General features: G+C 45.7%; 1 protein-coding gene across 3 annotated transcripts in view; it reads right to left on the bottom strand.

Moving 5' to 3' along the window:
- Nucleotides 1–23,922, bottom strand: part of SPAG17 (sperm associated antigen 17) — a 1,712,709-nt gene that overhangs the window by 761,777 nt on the left and 927,010 nt on the right. For all 3 annotated transcript variants that reach the window (XM_069635754.1, XM_069635756.1, XM_069635755.1), the window contains exon 20: nt 17,335–17,426. In XM_069635754.1, the coding sequence (XP_069491855.1) occupies nt 17,335–17,426 (92 nt within the window). The remainder of the gene's footprint in view (nt 1–17,334; nt 17,427–23,922) is intronic.

Genomic DNA, 23,922 nt, shown 5'->3' with positions numbered 1-23,922 from the left:
TTGATGTATGGGTTGTGCTTCTGTAACCAGGGCATACCCAGTACCATTGGATAATGGGCAGACTTTATGTCGTCAAATTTGATCACCTCTCGATGATGGTTTATCGAGAGCTGGATCTCTTTGGTTTGCAGGCTTATGGGTCCTGAAGAGAGAGGTCTTCCATCGATGGCCTCTACAGGTTGCATGATGTCTCGAGTTTCATATGGAATGTGGTGGGTAGTTTTGTCCAGAAGAGTTCAAGGATGGAATAGATGGGGAGCAAACATCTCTCTCCCGAAGCTGTGCTCCATCTAGGATCGGGAGCTGGCGTTTTCCGAACGCCGTGGAGGGGCTAAAGGACATTCTCTCACAAGATGTTTATCTGAGGCACAGTACATACACGGCCCGGTGTGAATCCGTTGCATCCTTTCTTGCGGTGATATGGGTCAGCGGAAGGCCCGCAGTTGCATGGGTTCTGGGTCTGTGGTCGGGGAAGGGGTGGGCACATGTCTAGAGGAAGGTTCTATAGAGGTCTTTTGGTAAGGCATTTTAGTCTTCTTCTTTTCCGCCTTCCTTTCCTGGATACAAAAGTCTATTTGTAAAGAGAGGTCCATAAGAACCTGGAAGGAACCTGGGCGAGCTACCCTGGCTAGATCGTCTTATCTCTTCATTCAGTCCTCTTCGAAAAAGGGTAAAGCAGGCCTCCGAGGACCAATCTGTTTCCTTGGCCAGTTGCTTAAAGCATGTTACATAGGTAAGCATATCCTGGGACCCTTGTTGGAAATCCAGTAGGCGTTCTTGGGCACTGTAAACCTGTTCTGGGTGGTAATACATGGTCTTTAGAGCCCGTATGAACCCATCATAGTCATCCAGGAGGGTATCTCCAGAATTAACTAAGGGCGTAGCCCAAGTTAATGCATTCCCGGAAAGATGCAAAATCATAAAGCCCACCTTTGCCCTGGGGGTAGAGAAGTAGTAGGGCTTAAAGGTAAAGTGTACTAAACATGAATCAAGGAAGCCACAAAGGATTATTTGATGAACCATCATATTTATCCACTACTCCGCCCAGCAATACACTTTCCTTGGTCGCGGAATCACGTGACAGGACTAATTGTTTTAATGCGGCATTCTCGGCTTTGAGATTCTGAACTTCTGTTGTTAACTCCTGCATGCCGCGCATGAGGTCTTGAACTGCAGCCTCCATGTCCGTATCTGTATCAGTTTGTTGGCGTCTCAATCCGTCACAGGTTTCCCCTCTTCTCACCTGTCTGTGTTGTTTGTTGGAGTTCTTCGGTGGAGTCTTCTTTCTCACAGTTCGGGTCTTGTATAACCCTGTGCGTATGTCCTCGGATTCCAGCGTGCGTTCAGCGTCCCGGTCTCCTGGGAACGTTCAGATATCAGGGAAAAGTCCATTAAACAGCAAAGAGTGCACTCGGGGGAACGAGTGCACAAAGATCCGGGATGCAACAGAGGACAAGAAGGGAAGGGATGAAGGAGGAGGAATTTAGGGGACCAGGAATCAAAGGAATTAGCAATAACAAACTACGGCAGCACACGTCTAGCCACTGCAAGTGGTAGCGTTGAGACGCGCAGGGCTGTTTCAGCTTTATAGAGCGTAGTGCTTACGACGCAGAAACTGGTAAACAGTGTTCCGCGTTCGGCGGCCATGTTGGGAGTACTGCTGAGTGCAAGCCCCTATGGGTCAGGGACCAGGAAGTCCAGAAGGGACGCGACCGATGGTTCATGACAGCATGCCGCCAGGCTCATGAACAAGAATAAACAAGAACATCCATTTAACACCAAAAAGCTTTTATTATGGACATAGCACTTCAGATGCATTAATCTTGAACATGCCAACCATTAAGCAGCCCCAAGTGTATTCTCGGGTGTGGCTGCTAATGGATTGCCTTCGCACGTGCTCACTCGCTAGGAGTGGCAGGGTGTGGCTGGTAAACCGGCCCTAATGGGCGTGCTCCCGATCCTCAAGACAGACGCTTCACGTTATTCTGCACTTGCAAGCAGAGTAACGCTCACCGTCGACTGAGGTCAGACTTACCTTTGAAGATCCTGCTTCCTGGATATCCTGCTTCCTGCCAGCATACTTACCAACTGGGGGAAGCTGTTCTTACCTGTACATCTCTTCGGCGAACCACGTATTCATCTTTACACTTTCTGGAACGCTGATTATCTTCATCTTGGCACCGCAGCACGACGCGCTCGATTGTCGACAGCAGCGCCTGCAAGGAAAAACAGAAGACAAGGTTAGACATCGAAAAACAGTCAGTTTAAGGTTGCGCTTCGCCATACTCCGCGCTTTTCCTTAAACCATCACTTACCTGCTGTCGAACATTGCGGTAGCATCCATCTTCCATCCGGCCGCGTCTCACAGCTGCATTGAGGCCGCATTTCCATCTAAAGGAAGAAAACAGAGAGACATTATTGTGGGAATAAATAGGAGCAACATATAAAGACATTAAACAGAATGAACAACATCACAAGAGCTCAAGAAAGACTTACCAATCCTATGGAGAAGCATAGTTGCAGCTGGACTGGACTAATCCTTATCAGGGATCAGTGAAGGAGCTAGATCCCATTCGACGCACCCCTGCCAGAAGTAGCAGGACGGAGAGCTTATGTTCCATAATTCTCAGGTGAGCTTTATGGGCCAGCGTATGCTCACAGAAACCGTACTTTGGGTGAAGGGTTCGAGAGGTACAATAATAACAGATTGGCGCACTCACACACTGTTATCTCCACGCAGGAGCAGTATCACCACGTACCACCGCCCACAGCTTTTCTACTGAGGGAGAGGCCTGAAGGGGGTGATTGAAGTTCAGGGAGGGCTGCAACCGTGCCCCAACCCCTCTGCAGAGATCAGGTGAGCGTAACAAGTTCCTGTGGGCTTGGTGTTATAGTTTCTTCTGTAACATCCTCTGGAGAGTCAGTTAAGGTACTCTCTCTGGCCTTCTTTGTCTGTTCCTGTTTGCTTTTACTGGGAGGCCTGGGGGTGCTTGATACAACTCCAAGAGTGTTTAAGTCATTCCCCAACAGGACTCTCCCAGGCACCTCACTCTGCACACTAACAGGTATCTTGACAGTCATGTTGTTGCACTGGATGAGAGCTGGTCATCTTGGAGGCATTTGAACAGGGCCTCCAGCAAGCTTAGTGAGGCCTTGGGGTGCCTTAGCAACATCCTCAGGTTTGAAAAAAGGTTCATCCACCACTGTAATGCTGGTCCCAGTGTCTCCAATGGCAGGGGTCTCCTGACCATTTACAATTCTGCTGTTCCCACAGACCCAGGGACACTAAAGAAACACTGGCAGAGACTACAATGGGGTCTTCAGCCAGTAGTTGAAAGTTTCCACTTGCCATATGTACTTCTGCCTCTGGGGAAAAGGCTAAGGAGGCAGTGTGGACCCCCGAAGATTTACCCTTGCATCTGGGATCCCCTTTCACATGGTCAGTTGACCCACAAGCATAACATTTTCCAAATGTTTTGACAAATGGAGTCTTCAGCTGACCTCCCTCTGGTTTGGCACCAGAGGATTCACTAGCCTGATTTGGTTTCCCATGTGGCTTACCCTTCTTAGGTTAGTGACACTCTGTTGGATGGGAGGTTTTAGAATTTTCTTTTACATGTTTCGTGTGCTGCTGCCTCATCCCTCTTCTGAGTTGCCCCAGAATCCGTGCGAGTATCCCTGTTGGCAACAGGCCTTTGCAAACTTCTTTGGATCAAGTTCCTTAGAGTCAGCCAAGTGCTGTCTCAGCTCAGGAGAGCAGGCATCGAAAATAGATTCCAACAAAAATAGATTTCTCATTCCTTCAAAAGTGGTAACTCTGTAACCCTTTACCCAACCATCTAAGTTCTCCAAACATTCACACACCCAGGAAGCCCAAGGGATACCATTATTCTTTTTGAGGGTCCTAAACCTTTTAAGGTACTGGGAAGGAGTTTTCCCAAATCTAGCTATCAAAGCTAGCTTCATATTCTCATACTCCAATCTTTCAAGTTCCCCCACCTCCATTACAGCATCAGTTGCAACCTGGCGGAGCCTAGACAAAAGTCGAGGAATCCACTGATTCCATGAGAAACCCTGCATCCCATAGTTATACTCAAAAGCAGCCAACCAATCCAAAACATCAAGCTTCACCTGATACATAGTCACAGCTTCCTTAGGCATGCAAGGTTTCTTAGGACTGGAAGACCTAGAAGACTCTGGGTTAGAACCATTTTCAAGAGACAATTTCTTCATTTCAAGAGCATGATGCATTTCCATTTCTCCGACTTTGATTTATTGATGTTTACTTTCAGTTTGCATTTGGAGCCTTTTGAACTCTAACTCATGCCTCATTTTTTCAAGAGAGACAAATTCTGGACTCATTACTGGACCTGGAAGGGTCCCTGTGGCTAAGGGTTGAGGCCTAAGAGCTTGTTGAGGTGCAGAAGGGTTCACATCTTGAGACTCCTCCAACTCTTCTTGCTCCTCAATACGATGACAGACTCTGAATCATTATCATCCTCATCAACATTTTCCACATTTGCTGAAGGAGTAGGTGTAACAGACCTACTTCTCAGACTTTGATATTCCAACAATCTTTTTATCAATTCATTTTTCTTTCCTTTAACAGGGAGGTTCCTGTCCTTACACATTTCCTTCAGTTGATCTACTGTTAAAATGATCAGGGCCTCCTGTCTATAGTTATCCATATTAGGCATAATAACATTGCTTTTCTAGTGGTGCTTAGCCTTGTGAAGGTTACTATTCGAACAAAAGTAAAGCAGAACTCTCAGTGTAACAACTATACAATTTATCCTCACCTCTTGCCACCAGTGTTAGGCAGAGTTTGCATGCCATACCCTCTGGGGCCACTACACACAACTATGACTACAGGTGTAAGCAAAACCAACCTTTTGTATAAGTCTGTACCACACAGTGTTTGGTAGCGAGCTGAGCACTCAGACTCATCTCAATAGGGAATGTGAGCTGCAAGGGTGTTACACAGAGGTCTATAATTACAAGTATTCAAATAGACACTTATACTCAAGGTTTCTTGGTAAAGCACTTAATTTATTACACAGTCAGTTAGAAAACATTCACCAAAAGGAGGAAATCAATATCACACAAAAATATACTACAGTACTTCACACGATCAGGTTCTGAGGCATTTAAACTACTTTGAAGGAGGAGCAAAATGGTATTCAGGGCATTTGAAGTAGGAGCAAAAAGGCAAAAGATAGTAAAACGAGTATTCCAGTTACTCTAAAACAGTACAAATAGTTTGAGTTCACAAGAGGAGTTTGTTCAATGCAATAAGTAGGCCAAAGTCAATGGGCTAGTGTCTTGTATAAGTAAAAACGGTTCTGGTAGTTTAAACGGAAAAGTCTTTGCCACGGTTCTCAGAAGTAGTTCTTAGAAGAAAGGTTCATATGTCGGGACAAAAGCCGACTAGGCCTGCAAGTTGCCAAAGTTTCACGCACTTTCGCAGTGAGAGGTAAGTTCTCTCGGTCGGGTTTTCACAGTACCTTATATTGAAGAAAAAGATGCAGCTGAAGACTTTTGTTCCTGGCAGTTCCTGCAGATCTCGCTGTTCCTGAGCCTCAGTCGTGGGGACAAGAGGGAGGACGTCGGGGGACTCCTGCACTGCATGGCGACTAGTCACAAAGCTGGCAAACTGGCAATTCTTCGATTCCGGTAGCTGTCTTCAAGCACACAAACTGATGTCCTTCTCCCTGGTTATTCGGTTTCCTGCAGCACTCTGAGGAAAATACAACCAGCTCCGAGAATGGTGTCCAGGTGGCTTATGAGTTGATTGGTCTCACCAACTCAAATGAAGAAGTCGTCCTTGAAGGGCTTCTCTATCGAGATGAACATGTCAATTCAGACCTGCAGCAGGGCTTCAACGGGCAAACCAACGGTCCAGGAGTTGTAGCAGCCGTCCTCTTCCAGCTCGTCTTTGGTTCTTTCGTTCCAGTGGTCGACTCTGCCTTCCAAGCCAAGAGACTCGCCTTTTAAACAGTTTTCTCCCTTTCATTCCAGCCTAGCTGCCACTCACCCAGCAGGGTGGCTGTCCTTGCCAGACAGTCAGCCAACCAATCACGCCAGAGTGCATATGGGTCTCATCGGAGACTAAGCATAGGGAGTTTTGGGCACCACTCACTTCCTGCCCACCCCAGACACTCAGGCGCCAGAGCCGGTCTTCAGTCCTGAAGCCCACCAAAGGCATAGGAACAAAGGGCCCAAAGCTGGTTTGGCCCGCAGAGACGAACTCTAGAAGGACCTTTCCAAAAAGAAACAGCGAAAAAAGAAGACCGGGCCCTGTTTAAACAAAGGGGGCTCAGACGCCATCTTGAAAAACATGGCTCCCGCGATTTTTAGCTGCCGGTGTTCGCGGTCAGAAAAAATCATGGGAGTTCGTTGTACAACCACTGCCACAAGCCATTTTGATAGAAAGGGTAGCATTTGACTGCTACATGAGTTTCTAGACACAGGGGATACTAGGTAACCCCTCCAGCCATCTCTAGGAAGATAGTGTGTGCTGGGTTTAGGAATTTAAAAAGACTAGCAAAGTCAATTTAACTTTACTTTCTCTGGGAAACAGTAGTTTACCCCAGAGAAGGTATTTAAACCTTGGGACAGCCTGTGAGGCTTCCCTATGTTACTGCACTGAGGTTGCTGTGTGGCACACAAGAAAATATTAAGCCTATGGAGTTATCTAAAACCCCATAATCAAAGAACACAAGAGTAAATCACACATCAAAATACATGAGGGAATGGGAAAGAAAGGTCACACTCTCGCCAGGTAAAAAAATAAAGCCCTCAAAATCCAGCCAAGTTGCTGGGGGCCTCTAAGGTGAAGGAAATTAGCACATTTATGAGAACTCTCCCTAACAGAGCATGACTTCAAATATAAATTATAAATCAAGGCAAAGGTCTAGCTCTTGGTCCAGAGCTCACTGATCCCCTGGTGGGTACAGGAAAAATGTCCAGCGGCAGGCCAGTATATGGTGGCAGAGGAGAACCAAGAGAGCAGTAGGAGGAAAGATGAGGTGGTGGGTTGTGGAAGAGACTTGTAGAGCAGGTGAGTTACTGGCTAGGGAGTGAACGTGGTTCTGCTGTGTGAGTGCACAGAGTGGTGTGGCAAGTGTGGTTAGAAAAAGTAGTGTAAGGAGCGACTGTGAAGTGAATTTACCTGAGTGACAGGAGGGTGTCTGAGTAGCTTAATGAAAGAAGGGGTAGTAGTAGTGGGGAGGTGGAAGATACGGACAGATAAGGTCAAAGGCCTTTAGGTTAACACCACAGTTTATCTAGTGCTTAAAGTACTGAGGATGAAACAATAGCCAGCAATAACCTGGGGCTTGAGACGCCTGGGATAAGGAGGATGGTGAAACGGATGAGAGCGATGGGGATGGCCCTAGGGCACATAAAATACGTAATAAAAACCCTAGCACAGCCTTGTAGAGTGGGAGTGCTGCCACTTCTGACATACTGCTGAGGAACCTGGCCCAGCACCTGAACCTGACGAGGAGGAAATATTGTCTGAGACGCTGAAACATAACTAGCACCCTGAGATACAAAGTTTGCTTAGAAGGAAGGGTTCAGTTAAAGCCAGAGAGAATGTCCATCTTCGGAAGGCCTCAGGAGGCAGGCCAGTTCTCAGGGTGGAGGGTGAACTCCCGGGAAACATGGGATTTATTGGATAGATGGGCTACTGCATAGTGAGCCCATAGGGTACACTGCTAGAGACCATATGAGGTTGGTGGTCCCCCCCAGTCTTTGAGGCCATTCCTATTGGAGTTCGAATATGAAGTCCCATTTTCATGTCTTCCTGAAACAAAGAGAACCAAGGACAGCTTAAGCATGTATATCTAATGACTTAAGAGGGAAAATCACTGTAAGAGTGGCCTCACTTTCCAATTGTCTGGCAAAAGCGGAACAAACATCCAAGGTCCATTTGTACCAGTACCTCTAGGGATGTACCATTTGAGAGGGTGGGGATTGACATTGTTGGTCTGTTAGATCCTCCTACATCCTCGGGTAACAGGTTTGACTAGGACCCACGTTATCTAGTGGCAGCAGTTGCTGATTGGGCCACTAAACAATCTGGATCCATCTCAGTAAAGACAGTAAATGCCACATCAGTTACTAAGACCCTGCTTGCTATGTTTGATCAGAGATGGTTTTCCTAAAGGAATTGTGTCAGACAAAGGCACAGACCGATGCAACGTGAGAGTGTGGGGCCTCCTGTAGGCATTCCCCAGCTTATCATCCATAAACCAATGGCCTAGTTGAGAGATTGAAGAGAACATTGAACAGAATAATTGGAGCTCTTGAGGTGCCACAGAGGAGAAAATGTGACCTCCTACTCCCATGTCATGTGTTTTCCTTTGGAAAGGAACCATAAGAGGAAGTTGTCTTCAGCCCCTTTCAGTTTATGTTTGGCTACCCAGTCAGAGACCCCTTTGCTCTGGTGAAGGAACGTTAGGAAACCCCCTAAACTTCACCCAACTTAGATGTGGTGGACTCTGTTTTGGGCCCGAAGAAGAGAATGGCTCTCTTGATGGCAGAAGCCAAGAAAGAGCTACAGGCTGGCCAAGCACTAGTTAAACACTGGTATGGCCTCACTTGTTAACATTCCCCCTCGTCAGGAAATTTTCATCCTGGATCCCATTAGGTGTGGAGCCTTACAAGACACATGACCAGGCCCTTACAAAGTTGTGGATCAATTAGGTGATCTATTTAGTGGACCTGGGACGTCCCAAAGAGGATTCTAAAAGGATCTACGTGATTTTTCCGCAGGGGAATAACCCACGACGGAAATGTTCGCATGGGAAATGTACGCACTACAAAATGTTTGTACTTTTCCCATGCGAACATCCATTACAAAACCATACACCCCCACCCCCACCCACAACCACAACACACCCACACCCCCAACATACCCCCACCACCCTAATTACCTTTCCTTTGCGCTGTGTCCCTGTGGTGCCGGTTCCCTTTCCCTTCTGTGATCGGGAACCGGTTGCCCCAGGGTCCTTTTAGTTTCTTTTCTTCTTTTTTTTCGGGCAACTGTAGGGGTTTCCCTCGCTCACTATAGTGTCTATACTAGTATAGTGAGCGGGGTGTTGTGTGGGGACACCCCGCAGCCCCCGTTTTTTTCTTCTGTCGGGTGTGCTGCAGGGGTGTCCCCTGCAACCCCGCTCACTATACTGTACAGTCTAGTGAGTGGGGTGTTGTGGGGGACACCCCTGCAGCCTTTTTTTAACATTTATTTACAGACCGACCCCACCAATAGACCCAAACACATACCACGAAAAGTTTGAACATTTGGTAGTTACAACTTTTCGTGGTGTGTGTTTTCGGTCTTTTGGTGAGGTCGGTCATTTCGGGTTAGGTAATTTCGCCCTAACCCTTGATCCATGTAAATAGGTTGAAGGCTCCCTAGGGCCCAAGTGGGAGCCCTGCCTCTGGCCTGATATAGGGAAGAGAACAAGTCTGAACCTCTAAATTATCGGTTCATAAGCAGCTCATCTGATGGCTCCATTGAGGGTGTCACATTGTCCCCTCAACTGACTCCAAAGCAACACGAGCCCTGAACTTTGCTTAGGTAGTTTGCCTCCCTGTTTTGACTGTTTCCAGGTTTGGCACCACAGTGTCAACATGACATTGGAGGAAGCGTTTCCACCAAAACTAGGAGCTATAGAATGTCAGACAAAGTAAGAACTCACATTAAGTTGGAGTTCAAAAAATGTTGCTCCTTGAGAATGATGGAGCCCTCCAGTAGTCCATGGTCCAGCGCAGTAGACTTGATATCAAAGGCAGGAACCTCCGACTTGGGATTCTATGTGGACTGCAGAGCCTTAATGCCATCACCAGAAAGATTCTCACCCTCTATCATGAAGTGATGAGTTAGTGGACAAGCTGGGTGCTGCCATATACATCAGCACTTCTGATCTCACAACTGGATATTGGCAAGTATCTCAGCCAGAGAGGTAAATTGAAGAGTCCATTCCCCACACCCGATGGTCTTTACTAGTTGAGGGTAAAGCCCTTGGGCAAAGGCTAGTAAATAGTGTTCTGAATGGGCTTGATGACTTTTGCATGGCTCACTTAGATGATATTGCAGTCTTTAGCTCAACAAGGGGGAAACATGATGAACACCTTAGGACATATGTGGGAGCCCTTGCTGCCTCCCAGAGGCCAAACAGGGTATTTCATGCACATTCATAAGTGCCTACTCCATCGTGGGATACTTTGAACTGGACTTCAACAGCTCTTCTTGGTGGACTCTCCTGTGTCCTGTCCTGCAGTCCTTTGTGTCATCTGAAGCAACCGCTGACATTTTTAAAGGATCACCGATGTCCTTCTTTGCTGCTACTATCGTGGCCAGTCAGGGTCATTTTAGGAAGGTTCTCCAACCACAGTGCCACCATTTTCTTTGCCCAGGTATCTCCTGGCACCAGTACCAACCCATGTACCTGAAACTTGTGGACTTCGACTTCTTTTGGTCTATACCTTACGGGGGTTCTTCTGATCTACATCCTATTGCACAATTAGATCTTTCATGTCTATGGACTGTGTCTGCAGTCCATCACTGACACCCTTACTACAATTTACACTGCATCAGTGCTTGGCCAAAATACTGCAATCTCTGGGGCCTATAATCATCAAAGCTGGTTCCGGGTCTCCTCTTCTGCTCTTGTGGGGGACCTCCTTCATTGTGAGCCTGCCTCCTCTGCAGTCCCCCGGGCTCTGGAAACTGGTACTTACCGTTTACCTGCAACCAGGAACTCCTTAATGACTTTATCCCTTTCATATCTATACTATGAGCCCACTTTTATTAGCTTACTAAACTGTGTATTAGTATCTAACAATAGTTGCATTTAAGTGTGATGCTTCTTTAGATTGAAGTTTGGGAGTTTTAGGGGCTATCTGCTGTTTTATATAATGCCTTTTTATTTTTAAACTTCTTTTTTGTACTTGTAAATTCTTTTTGATGCACACATTTTCATAAACTGCATATTTCAAGTAATACGCTGTGTGGGCTTTCCTTTATTGTGTGCTGATGTAAGTGTAAGCTGTTCTTTATTACCACTGTCCCCCATGAGTCAGGAAAACCTGATAAACACTACCAGTCTTCACAAGCCCTCACCAGAGGACAAAGAAATTCTTCCTAACAGCCATCACATAAAGATCTTTAAACGGGTGGGCATCACATACCTAAGAAACCAATCCCACAGACAGAGCCCCAAACCCGCACTGTGAGCTGCAGACTAACAATAACCAATGATTGAATTAGCCATCTATTTGTGTAAAGTGGATTCATTAGGTGCCTGCTTGCATGCAATCACTTCATAGCACCACTAGTGGAAAGATGGGCGGAAATGATCTTCGCAGAATTGTCACAATCAGATCAGTAAGTACAGGATGCATGCAGGTTAAGTTCAAGGGACATGCAGGTACCAACAATACCACAGAACCAACAGTACAGAAAGTTGGTCACACACAGGAGCAACTCTAAGGACACTACATCAGATAAGTGTGCCTCCCTACACTGGAACGCCCTTCCTATGACTCTTCGGGCCGAAGCCTCACTCAGTCCCTTCCAGAAAGCCATGAAAACCACTCTGTTCGCTTGATCAACACCACAGTCCCTTTGGGACTACTCGCTGCATCCCCTGATAACCCGCAAATGTACTGCAATTAGCTGACTGTATTAATGTGTTATCAATGCATATGTATAATGTAAATGTACCTCCCTGCAACTAAGCTCTCTGCAAGTAACTGCGCCACAATGCCCTTGGGCTGTTTGTGCGCTATACAAATGTAAAAATAAAAAATAAAAAGTGTAAGCATAAAAAGGCTATGCAACAATAAGGCCATTATGGGATCATGACTTGTCAACAGAGGATGAGAACCCTTCACAGCCAGAGTGGAAGGCCCACATGGGAGAAATCTAAAGCCAGTCCTACCCCCGAGGATGATGGTAGCAATTGAGAGGGTCCCAATTCCTCAACTGCCAGTTTGCTTCTGTGCATTACCCAATGCCCATGACCCAAACTGTTGCCAGAAAGATTTCTCTAAATTCAGAATGGTGAGAGAACAGTAGGAAGAAGAGCAACCAGAAAAGAAATCACAGCGCCCCATGCAACGTTCTACAGAGGTACCGAAAAAGTAACCTCAAGCCAGTAGAGACACAGTGTCGCCAATTACACATATGTGCTCCACGGCCAGAGCTGCAGAAGAACTAGAGAACGGAGCTGGACCTCCGGACTAATAGAGTACACGTGCTACACACAGGCCCAGGGACACACATAGAGACATCCCTAACAGGCCCACTAGACCACCAGAGACCAAGAGAAACATCTGACGCCCGTAGGGGACAATTCTTACCTCGGAGGGGGAATGTGTGATGAATCCTACAGATCCTTCATTGAACCCCTGCCTAACGTCTTCTCCGCGGTGGCTATGGCAAGGCAGACGCTTCCTGATACTGACCTTGGAGGTGGTACACTGCAGGAGGATCACCTGGGAGAAGACAGGGCGGTAGGAGATCCCGTGGGATGAGACACAGTATTTGTCCTTTAAAAGGGGAAACCTTTTTAAGTTGCCAGAACAGGTACTGGCTTATTGTCATTATAATATATCTGAACCCCATATAAAATCTGTGGCTCTCAGAACAAATACATAAAACCAGAACACCACTTAACAGAAAGACCATTCAAGGTATTTCAGGATAAAAATCCTCCTTACTCCCAAAGGTATAATGGAAAGGAATCGAGAAATATTGCCTTAAGTATATTGTCTTCCTCTGTAACAACACATTCTAATGGTTCATCCTTAATTGACTCTAAGAGGAATAAATCTACCCTTAAAACTAAGACGTTTCTAAAAAGAACTAACTTTGTTGTTGAGGACTGCAAGTCCCATAATTTCATGAGTACTGCAACGATGAAGAGGACTGAAGAGGTATGTTGTAGAAGTAGTCAGGCAAATTAAGCCTAACAGCCCACACTGGAAGACACCCAAGTGGCATGAAAGGCCCCCTCAGGTGCAGGCAATAAGAAGCTGGAACTGTGACTGGAGTCTGTGCAGTAGTAGCAGAGGCAGAAGGAAGAAGGCATGGTGTTGGCAATCACCATCCAGAAGTGGGAGAACCAAAGGGATGCTGGAACTTTGATTCAGCAGATTTCACCTGCTTGTTCTGCGAGGGTCCTGTTCCCCCACACTATGAGGTGCCAAGGCTACACAGCGGAAGGCATGCAGGAAGGCTGCCATTCCCCATGTGAGCCTAATTGCAGAGGTTGCTGTGCAAGAAGCGTGTTGGAGACTGAGGCAAGAAGCTGTTCTAACGCGGTGGATCTCAGGAGCGAGAGGGGCTACTTAATCGAGTTGCCGGACCAGAGACACCTTCAGTGAGGATGGGTGTGGGTCCCAAGTGAAGCCAGAAGCAGTAGAAGTTGTGCAACACATGGAGAAAGGATCACAGAAGCCGGTAAATCAAAACTAGTGTTCCGATTCCTTGCGCAAGCAGTGCCGCCAACAGTACTCAGCATAATATTCACTTACGTAGAATCAGATGTGAGCTTAAGTTGTTCGTTGAGTTCTTAACAATGGAACAATGGAAATGTAACACTCGCATGTGATCAGGGATTTTCTCTTACTTGCGTGAAGAGCAAACGCTACGGAAAGATATTGTTAGACAGTTATCCCTTGTAACACTTATGAAGAAGTGGTCGCATGTACCTAATTTTGCTTTTCAAGGGAAGAGTGAACTTTGAATCTTTATTCAAGCGGATAACAATTGCTCATAAAAAGAAGTCAAGTGTTTAAGCATTGTATCTGCAGTTGAAGAGAGAGTAAGCATTGCCCAAGCCAAAAGCATTTCCCTATTAAAACTGAAAGCAGCCTCTTGCAAAGCCAGAAAACAATCTAACCAATACTGTAAGCCTAATAGAAGTTCAAGCATGCCGAAGATACAAGTGTGCAAGCATTACCTGAAGCCAAGATAGTGGCACCAAGGCTTCTGTGTCATTAGTGTGGCTAATAGGTGGCAGAGAGATAAAGGCAAAGTTGGGGAAGGGAAGCTTGCTGCTTATAAAGATTACATGAAGTTCACACAACCGATATTGTCAAGGACTGTAAGAAAAAGAAGTGGGTTCTAAAGGTAAACTTAGGTTGTTTTTGTGGCAGTACAAATTCCTAAAGCTGTGGTGGTATATCTGATTGTCAGCAGATGCAAGACTTCAGTAGTACAAGTGAAGTGACATTCTGTGGGACAAAGGAGAATAGGAGAGTGTTCTCATGGTAAACCTTAGTAGAAGTGAAGTTGTTGAAATAGAAGCAGCCACACTGTGAAGTCATCCTGACAAAGATATCTACTGTGAATCCTACTTTTGTTAATAGAGAAATAATAACTGTTAACCAACACCTGTGTTTCACTGAAATCTACAGAAGTTGTAATTCTTTTGAACTGTGCCAGGTCTTTTTTGATAACTGGAAGTGGTGGCAAAGCATTGTGGCTGGGAATAACATTGGTGCTATTTTGAGGAAGTGGAAAGTACTCATTTCATCAAGAAGAAAAGCTTTGCTATTATTGGAACCTTGGTTGACAAAACTATCTTGACATTGAAACATCAAGAACTGATTTGAGACGATATTACCTACATGGATTTCCATGTTTCATTTTCTTGAACATTGGAGCTGAAATCACTTTGGAAGGGAACTCACCCAGGTTATTGAGAGTTTACCAAGAAACTGTGAATATCATTATTGATGTTATTTGAATTGCCATATATTTCCTTTGTATTTGATGTTCAGCTGTGGGGGTCGGACATCCTGTGTTAGAGTGTTTCCCTTTAGTTTTGTTAGGTAGGGAAATCCTCATCAGGGTAGGGATAGTGAGGCATTTAATATCATTTATACTTTGATAAAATGGCATGTTTTGAACAATCATCAAAAAGTTGTCCACCTAGCATTGGTGACCCCTCTCAAATGGCACCAAACCCCTAACAGGAACTGGAACAAATCAGAACGGCAGACATTAAGGTTTCCCTGTGGAAGTCCTGCACTGAGAAAAAAAGCAGGCTTACCCCCATATTTGAAACCTTTTCTACAACACTTACCAGACAGGAGAGAAAGCACCTTAATGTATAGGGATAGAACACCAAACAGGAGACAGGGGCGAGGATAAAAGGGGAAGCAGGAGGGTGTGAGTGTTGGGGTGAGGTCAGAGGAGGTGACAGACTAAGAGACCAGCAGGAGGAAGGACGGTCGAGTGGATGGTGGAGGCGATTTCTGAAGCAGGTGAGGTGTTGGTTTGCGAGTGCAAGTAGTACTGAGGTGTGAGTGTAAGTGTAACCAGTGTGGTTAGGGGTGTTAGTGTATGATGTGATTGTGAAGTAACTGGAAGTTAATGACAGGTGAGTAATTAGTTGGCGGACATGGTAGTATTTGGAGGGCCGAGTAGTGGTTGGAGGGTGGTGCAGTGGTGTGGAGGAGAGCATGGTAGTGTAGTAACATCAAAGGATGGAGGCGAGACTTAGATGAAAAGGGAAAGACCAGAGGGAGAGCAGAGTAGTAGTAGAAGGTGGAGTAAGGAGGACAGAGGAGTTAAGAAGAAAAGAGTAGGAGAGAAAAGGCCATCAGATATCGAGGAGGAGAGGAAGAAGTGGGTGTGAGTGAAGGGAGATCGAGTCGGGCTGAGCATCTAGAAGGCACAATCCCATTTCACTTCACAAAACTAGCCTATTAATAGAGTGTGGAAAGTTATGAAGTCACATAGGAAGATTAGACAGATGAGGCTGTACACCTTTCGGTCAATTTTGTCTTTTATAATACTAACCAGGGGGCTAAGCACACCTGGCCGGCTAGGGAGGAGCTGCATTTAGATGAGACTGAGGGAAAGCCTTTGGGTCTGAAGCATCTTCAATAAAACCCCATGAACGTTCGCTGAGACTTGGAGTATTATCTTGTGTCATCAGTGACAGGTTGCGTAAAATCATGAACCCAGGGCATAAACAGAATTGCGCAAGAGAAGGATTCTACAGCAGAATCGTTGATAGTGCAAGGTCTGGGATCTCAAGGATAGTCCGGCCTACAGGCGGTTGGGGGCAGGGGCAGAAAGGTACAGCAGCGGGAGGCAGAGATAAAACCTTTCTAAGGGCCAAAGCATTGCATGCATTTTTAGTCTTTTCCGGAAACATATGTGATGACGTTCTCTTGCCTGGATCTGCAGACGATGGGAGAGTGACTGAGATGGCTCAAGGCCACCCCAAGCCAATGGTTGATAGCAGAATGGGGAGGGGGCCGGGTCGCTCTCCCTAGGTCTGTGTCACTTGATACCAAGAGACCCTTCCCCCAAGACGGGCAAAACCCTCTCAAGTTACCTTCCCAAGCCAGAGACCACAATGCACCTTCCAGAGGCCACTGAGCGAACCCTGTTACCACTAGAAAGAGTTCTAAAGGTCCTGGAGAAGCCAGACAAGATTCTAATGTAGATCTAACAAATGACTTAGGCAAGGAATCGGAGGCAAACTTCTAGTGACATTAACATCCTGACTCAGCACGTTATACACCCTCACATTTGTAGAGGTGTCAATTAATAAAGCTCTTTGGGTAAGAAGGGGGACAGCTAACTCCAACACGGATCTCTTGTGTTGGTTTATGGTTCTACCCTCAGTTGAGGATCCCTTTCTTTCATTTCTGTCTTAAGCGCCTATAAAACCCTACTAAAGACACTAACCTTGAACCATACTTTTTTCTCTGGTGTTGCTTCCACATGTCTTTCAGCCAGTGCGTAGTGAGTGCAGATAAAGGATACTACTGTAGTCCAGCCCCGAGAGGACCAAGGCACTAGTCACCTCTATGTTATGAAGGAAATCTAGGAAAGCCAGGCCAAAAGAGTTGATTGTCAAAAGTATCACCGCGCCCCCCCTCCCCCTGCCCCCCGGCTCCTAGCAGAGAGAACTAGAGAGGCCTACAGATGTGGTCCAGGGAAAGGGTAAATAAGGAGGAATTGGTGAGCCAAAGTAGATGATTTCAGTCTTAGCCTCATTCATAAACAGATTGTTCTCAAATATTGAGACATGGAAACAGTGTGAAACGCCTAACTAAAGGTCAGAGAGTCGATGTTCACACAATCGCTGACAAGAAGGGGGGACATTCAACCTGAATCTCCGGCTGACTAATTGAAAGCAGGCATCACATTTGTCTTGTTCCAAATTATGATCTCCCCATGTTTTTAGAAATGCCTCATTCCCTTTTTCTAGGGTACAGGGCTTTACATTGATGATGAGAATCCAGGGTCTCACAGCCGCCGTTGATGTCTGCTTGCTATGTGCTCTTTGGACTTACCTTGAGAGACCCTTCACGGATGAACGGGTTCCTTGGCGTCTCCAGCTCAGGTTCAGGTTCAGGAGGGAGACGTGTTTTACTCGCTTTGGGACCTGTGGAGGGAACCAACAGTGGGTATAAACATGGTGTGTGTGCACTTATCCATTGTGCTCCGATTCTTTTATGATTTGTATTTAGCCGTTCGGCTGACGAGATTTATAAGAATACAACATCCATTAAGACAAACTCACAAGAACCAGAATAACACTAGAAATTAATGGACATAAACAAGAGTTAGTATCCCAGAATCTGCACACACAATGAACATATTTCAACACCTTCCTGTTTAAGGTTCAGGAAGATTTGCTGGTAGAATGCCTAGGCAGGGAGGACATTAAAGCAAGAGGCAGGTTGCAGGTAACAGTGAGAGGGGAATAGGAAAAATGGAACTGAGAAGGGGCTTTGAGTGTCCAAAGTCCACACCATATTCTAAGTATCAATCTCATGAGTGTTCCTCGAGGACAGTGTTCACCTAGTAACTCACAGATACAAGGAGCGCAAAGTGCCCCAGCACATGTTTGCCATTGTCCCTGCCGTGCATTGGGGCTTTGTTTTGCTTTCATCTCAGTCTTAGACTTTACTCACGCCAGCTAAGCTTCTCCTCACTTCTCCTGGGTGCCGCTGCCACAGCAAGCCCTCCATTGCATCCCTCCTGCATTAGAGCTCTGCAGCTAGTTGCGGGTATGAAATATTCCCCCTACCTGGGTACTTCAAGGTATATCTTATTGTCACTCACCTGGTTCTCAACTAGGAGCAAGCTAATGGGGTTCTGGATTAGCACCCTCAGCTGGGGGAAGGGGAAGGTCTCTACCCTCTCCAAGAGCCTGGCTGATACTAGTTGTTTGGACCAGGTTTTCAGCTGGGTCTAGTCTAGTGTCTCCCTTAAACCCATCCTGGTTTAGCTTGGCCTCTTCTAGTTCAATCTACTACTAACTAATTGGGCCTATTTGGCTCTCTTTGAAATGCTATCCTAACACCAGCAACTTCAGGAAATGTGTGCTTCTTTTTATATCTGTACACTAAGTCCAATGATTCCAACTTGTGTAATGGTTTGTGGCTCAATTTTCTCATTTGCCTGGGATACATGGTCATCCCTTGCTCGTTATTGTGCGCCCACACCACATGTGTTGGGTCTCCATATTCACTTGGGAGCAGGTGAAGCTGTTTCATCAGTAGTTTGCATTGTCCAGAGCCCCGGGTTCTACGATTCGAAAATATCAAACGCTTGCCCGCCATATTTGGATTAGGCACGCCTGATGATCTCCATTCATTGCTTTCCAGATAGTGAGTAAGTTCCCCTTTTCTGTGTTTAGCGTCTTGCTTGCTTGTATTTTTTCTGCTGCAGTAGTTTTCACAATCCCCTCTGGTTAGCGCTCCATGGCGATGGCTCTCGAACCTGGCATGTGCTACTCAACAAGTCCAGGCCAATGCACAGAACCATGAAAGGGGACAAGTGGGAAAATATTTGGGGATACTCTGTCCGGTAACTGGTTCTAATGGAGTTTCGTCCCTCGGGCAGCCTGAAAACCTTCTGTTGCTAGCACTAAACCTGGTATTGGGGTTCATGCACTAAGTATGTGGTATAGTGGTCTCTAAGGGAGGACTGGAGAATCCTCTGTTGACCACCTCCAGAAGTTGCATCATGAAGAGGGTGGCTCCCCAAGAACCCCTGAGGTCCCCAGTCTTTAGGTGACCTCCCCACGCTGCCCATAGAGTCTTGGATGCTCAATATCCGGGTACCCTTGGGGAGCATCTGGGGGGGAAACCCTTAATCAAATCATCGATTGTCTTGATTCTGATGACAAATCCATGCGTTAGTTTCAGTGCTTGTCAGAGCGTTGAGTGGGATGCGAAATTGAGGGTGGGCTCTGTGAAGGGTGTGTGGCCAAAAAGAGGGTCAGGTGACTTAGGCAAGGGCCCCCTCCCCAAACAATACATCATGAGACCCTGCAAATATGTATTTTGAGTCACTGAACATTGTAGCAGATGGTCTTGACCGCATACTGTAAATAAAGCGCTCTCTGGTTCAGTTTCTAAATAAAGTGGTGTCTGTAGAGAATGCTCTTTCACTTTGTATATAACACCCTTTAGCAGTGAGTAAACCACCTTCATTCTGTAAATAAATGACACAGGCTCAGTATGCTTAATAGCTTTTTATGTTTTCATTTAAGATTTCGGCTCCCATATGGGCTGCCTTTCTTTATTCTGCTCCGCAGAGGACAATACATCGGTCACGTGATAATCTGCAGATATTAACCCCCTCCCTGCAACGCTTCATCTAGGATTCCCCCCACAGTATAAAGCAGCAAGGTGGGGCTGATAGTATGCACATATTCCCTAAGGAGGAACCAGTCTTCTGGAACTGAAGTCTGTCATTTTAAAAAGGTCTTCTTTGACCACAAATGCACAGTTAAAGTGTGTTAAATTATGACCAACATGTGTTACCCTGCATTCAGCACTTTGGTCTGGGGCTGGAAAGATGCTTCAGAAATAATGAAGTTGAAGGTAGAGCAAATCGCCCAGTGATTATGAATTAGGAAGCCTCTTCATTTTGATGTATGCACCACACAGCTGTCTCAGCCAGTCTACAAGGAAGCACCCTAAATAGTATATTTTAGAGTGGCCTCAAAAGCCCCCATGCATCTTAACAGCACAAATGTAGACTCATGGCTGCTTTGCATAAAAATAAAGAGCATTTTAGAAACATAAGAATGTCCACACATTTATGTTTCAAAAGTATATCTGTGAATGTGATTCAAGACTGCACATAATCCACAATGGTTTTTCTACTAATTTCATTTGCAATAACAACCCGATAGTACAATGTCTGCACTTCATACACGCTTCATTTGGACCGCCTTAGCCTTTTACACAGTTCTTCCTGATATTCTCATATAAAACACTACATTGGCTGCTTGCTCCTCCTGAAAAATTCTGCTGCATAATCTTTTCTCAATGTGTAAATATTCGCCCTCCCCATCATCTTCTTTGCCCTAAAGCTCAGAGGTATAGCTTTGTACATTCCTCTCACGCTTCTCCACTCACTTCAGTTTTAATTACTAATTAATTAAGAAATGACAGTGTGACAACACTGACACACATGCATTATTACTTAAGCTTTAACTGGCCTCTGGTCTAGCCTTCGAGTGGATGGTTTGTTTGTGAATATTGCTTAGGCTGCTAAAGCCCATTTATGTGATGAAGTACGCTAGATGGGACCAGCACATGACCCATCTAAATCACTACACGGACAAGGAGCCAAATTCCTCCAAGCCAAAATGACCTGCTACCAACCAGGAAGAGACGTACGATCTAGGAACAACCTCCAAATAGAAACAAAACACTACAAGAAAAAGAAATTCTGAGAACCAGCCTTCTCCTATCTGATAGCCAAACTATGGAAATGAATGCCAAAGGAAATAAGAACAACGTAAGACACCCTAACATCAAGGAAACTGCTAAAAAAAACATGGCTTTTCAATTCACTGAGATAAACATAGATGCGTGCTCTTACAAACCATACACCTGTACCAAACGAAACACTGGACAATACAGAAAGAACAACCAACAGTAAAACTACTCAACACCCAGAGATTACCCGAAACCAACTAACAATTCCCCCTTCTCCTTTCCACACCCTCACACCTCTCATGTACTACACATGCCCAGAGGGCTAATGAAACAAGCCACCAAAAACACGCAAATCACACATCCCTCTCTAATCGCGCTACAAGCCCAATATCTGCAGACAACAAACAACTCAAACACTGGACACCGCCCACCCGGACACAAGCCCAGTGCACATAAAGCACACCCAGAAAGCCCACACATACAGATGCCAGTTTCTCCTGGTTCTGCAAGCATCAACAGAAGAACACAAACTATATCATACCCGGGCTACCTCACTTACCAACCCTACCCACTTTTACAGAGCCATGTGAGTGCCTGGAGAGCATGCAAATGGCAGCGTTATAAATCAACATAACATAAATGCAGTCCCCAATGGGATAGGCCCAACGTCTTTGCACAATAGAAACACTTATTAAGTCTGAGCTTGTGTAGTGCGGTTGAGCACTGTGGGTGGACCTTGGTGGGGGTACATCTTTTGACAGAGGAGGATTGGGAAACATAAGTCAAGATGAAAGAATAGCAGATGGATACACCATGATGGAGGGCCTAAGTGTTCAGCAGGGCACCAAAGAGAGGGCAGGTGTATTCAATGGGCTCCGTTGTGGATGGGCGTGTGATAGGAGCACAGAGATGGACGTCCTGCATGACTAGAAGGCTAATGAGGTGACAGGGCTCCACTCACCACAGGTAGACCCATTCATGTGGGGCCCCTTTCAATGATCTAATATTGCTGTAGCATAATTGATCTTTTAGGCCGGGTAGGAATACCTTCCATCGTTTCTGTCTACAGCTCCTAAACTGTGTTCCTCTGTAATGTAAATAGAAGACTATTCCTCGTCTGGATAGGGACTTCATGGTCTATTTTACTGCTATAGGTGCTTAGATATCACTGGGATTTGATAGCCTCCCCCCACCTACTGTACTGCATGTTTCCACAGCATGTAATATTGTTCACAAACCTCAAGTGCCTGAACTGGCCTTGTTCTTGGAGGATCGAGATTATCCCTTCCTCCTCTTCCCGCTTGCAATTCTTGATCACCTCTGTCAGTCAGCTCGGCACCTCCAGATAATCTTCCTTGTTTACAGCAAAGGACATTCAAATATGTTATCAGGAGAAGATGCCTCCACACTTCGAAGGCCTGCTTGAGCGCATCTCAAGTCCATCACACACCATGCACTGACTAATTCTAGTACCATGCATGTAACATTCAAGGAACTGTTGGCACAGAAAATTGCCTGGCATTACAAGCAAGTGGAGAACATTTTGCTTTTGCTGATCAGCCTTTGTTTGATCCACTACTAATGAGCACATTTGCACTCTTACTACTAATAATACAACTTTCCCCAAACTATTTCCTGTACCTCTCCGCTTGTCAGTGTCTAGAATACCTGTGCTTCTCTTTTCCTCTTATGTATTTCTGTAGTGTTGGAGGATGGTAAGATGTCATCAGGATTCAGGAAAGGCACTGGAGACTTGAGTATGTAAAAGTAGTAAGTTTATTTCTTAGTTACAGGGCTAGTTGGTTAGAAAGGCAGGGAGCTAAATAGATGCCATCCTTTCAGTAAGGTTCTCCCATCCTGTGTTATCAACTGTAGCTCTTGGAACCCTTAGGTCCCATAACATTCTAGATGACATCACTGTAGTCTACCACCAGCACTGTGTGCACCCAGTGCAGATAGAAACAATAATACTACAATTCCCTTTCACCCAAATACCGTACTCCAGTGTACCCGAGGCAGTGGGTTGGGCAATAAGCCACTATTCCCACAATCCTCAGTGCTGTAACACCACTATGGTGGTGATTGGCGCAGTATAAATGCTTGCAAATGCAACATAGCACAGGGCTGTTTTTTTTTGACCAACAACAGCTGTGGAGTTTGACTTTTATTAGTACAGCGGTCCCTCCTTTGGAGTGTTCTAACAGGGCGCCCTGCCTCCTTGTGATAAATGCTCATCAGTACAGTAGAGTCCCACATCTGACATCCTCTACAGCTGATGGCAACAAACCATTCTCATCTACAGTATGGGGATAATCTACATTATTTTACACGTTGTTGGTAACTTGGAGTAAAGGCAATGGTAAGGGTGAAGAAGTAAGGCTTGGAACCAAAAGGTGGCATGGTTTTGGTTATAAACATTTATTAACCAGAAAAAGGGTTGGAAAAACGTCCTCTCTGTCCCTAAAGCTAAGATGGGATTCCCTGCCTCAAAGAAATCTAAGGAAAATGTCAAACAAATAGTCAGTCACTGTGGTGTCTAAAAAACCTGCTTCTGACCGCAACTTAAAATCTAATGAGCAAGGATGTTCTGCTCTGAACAAAAGTAGTCATGACATTTCTTGCAAAAGAAAAGTTCCCAATGTCTCGGGTTGTCAAAAATAGCAAAAGAAATGGTCCTTCTCTCTTAATGTAGTATTCCAGTGGTGTGGGGATCAGCTCCTTCCCCCTGGCGTCCTTCTGCTTCTCCTTGAAACAAATTCGTGAATGTCCCTTTTTTGGTCACATACGGTTATGTCTGGCTCACTCCCCTGACAAACACACGGCAGGAAGTTATACAGCATAGTCACTGTTAACCCCCTCATTTTATCTCGTTGGGTCCCCGACCTGTACTCTCTTGAGTGAGCTTCACCTTATTCTGAGACCTTCATATGGGTGCGACCCCCAGACTGGCAATGGTGCATCACAGAAGCCTGGTTTACTCTCCTGCAGGCATTTAGTTCCTTCTGAACTGTCTGATTCCCTCAAGGTCCCAGACCCTCTTATTCCCTGGCTTTCATATGGGTGCGAGTCCCAGACTGGCAATGCCGTATTACAATAGCTTGGTTTACCCTCCTGCCAGGCATATAGTTCCTTCTGGACTGTGATTCCCTCAAGGTCCCAGACCCTCTTATTCCCTGGTTTTCATATGGGTGCGAGTCC

The sequence above is a fragment of the Ambystoma mexicanum genome, chromosome 7p, assembly GCF_040938575.1.
Source record: "Ambystoma mexicanum isolate Mex_15411 chromosome 7p, UKY_AmexF1_1, whole genome shotgun sequence".
In the NCBI taxonomy this organism is placed as follows: Eukaryota; Metazoa; Chordata; class Amphibia; order Caudata; family Ambystomatidae; genus Ambystoma; species Ambystoma mexicanum.
The sequence above is the reverse complement of the archived record's forward strand: the minus strand, read 5'-3'. Positions and strand labels throughout refer to the sequence as shown.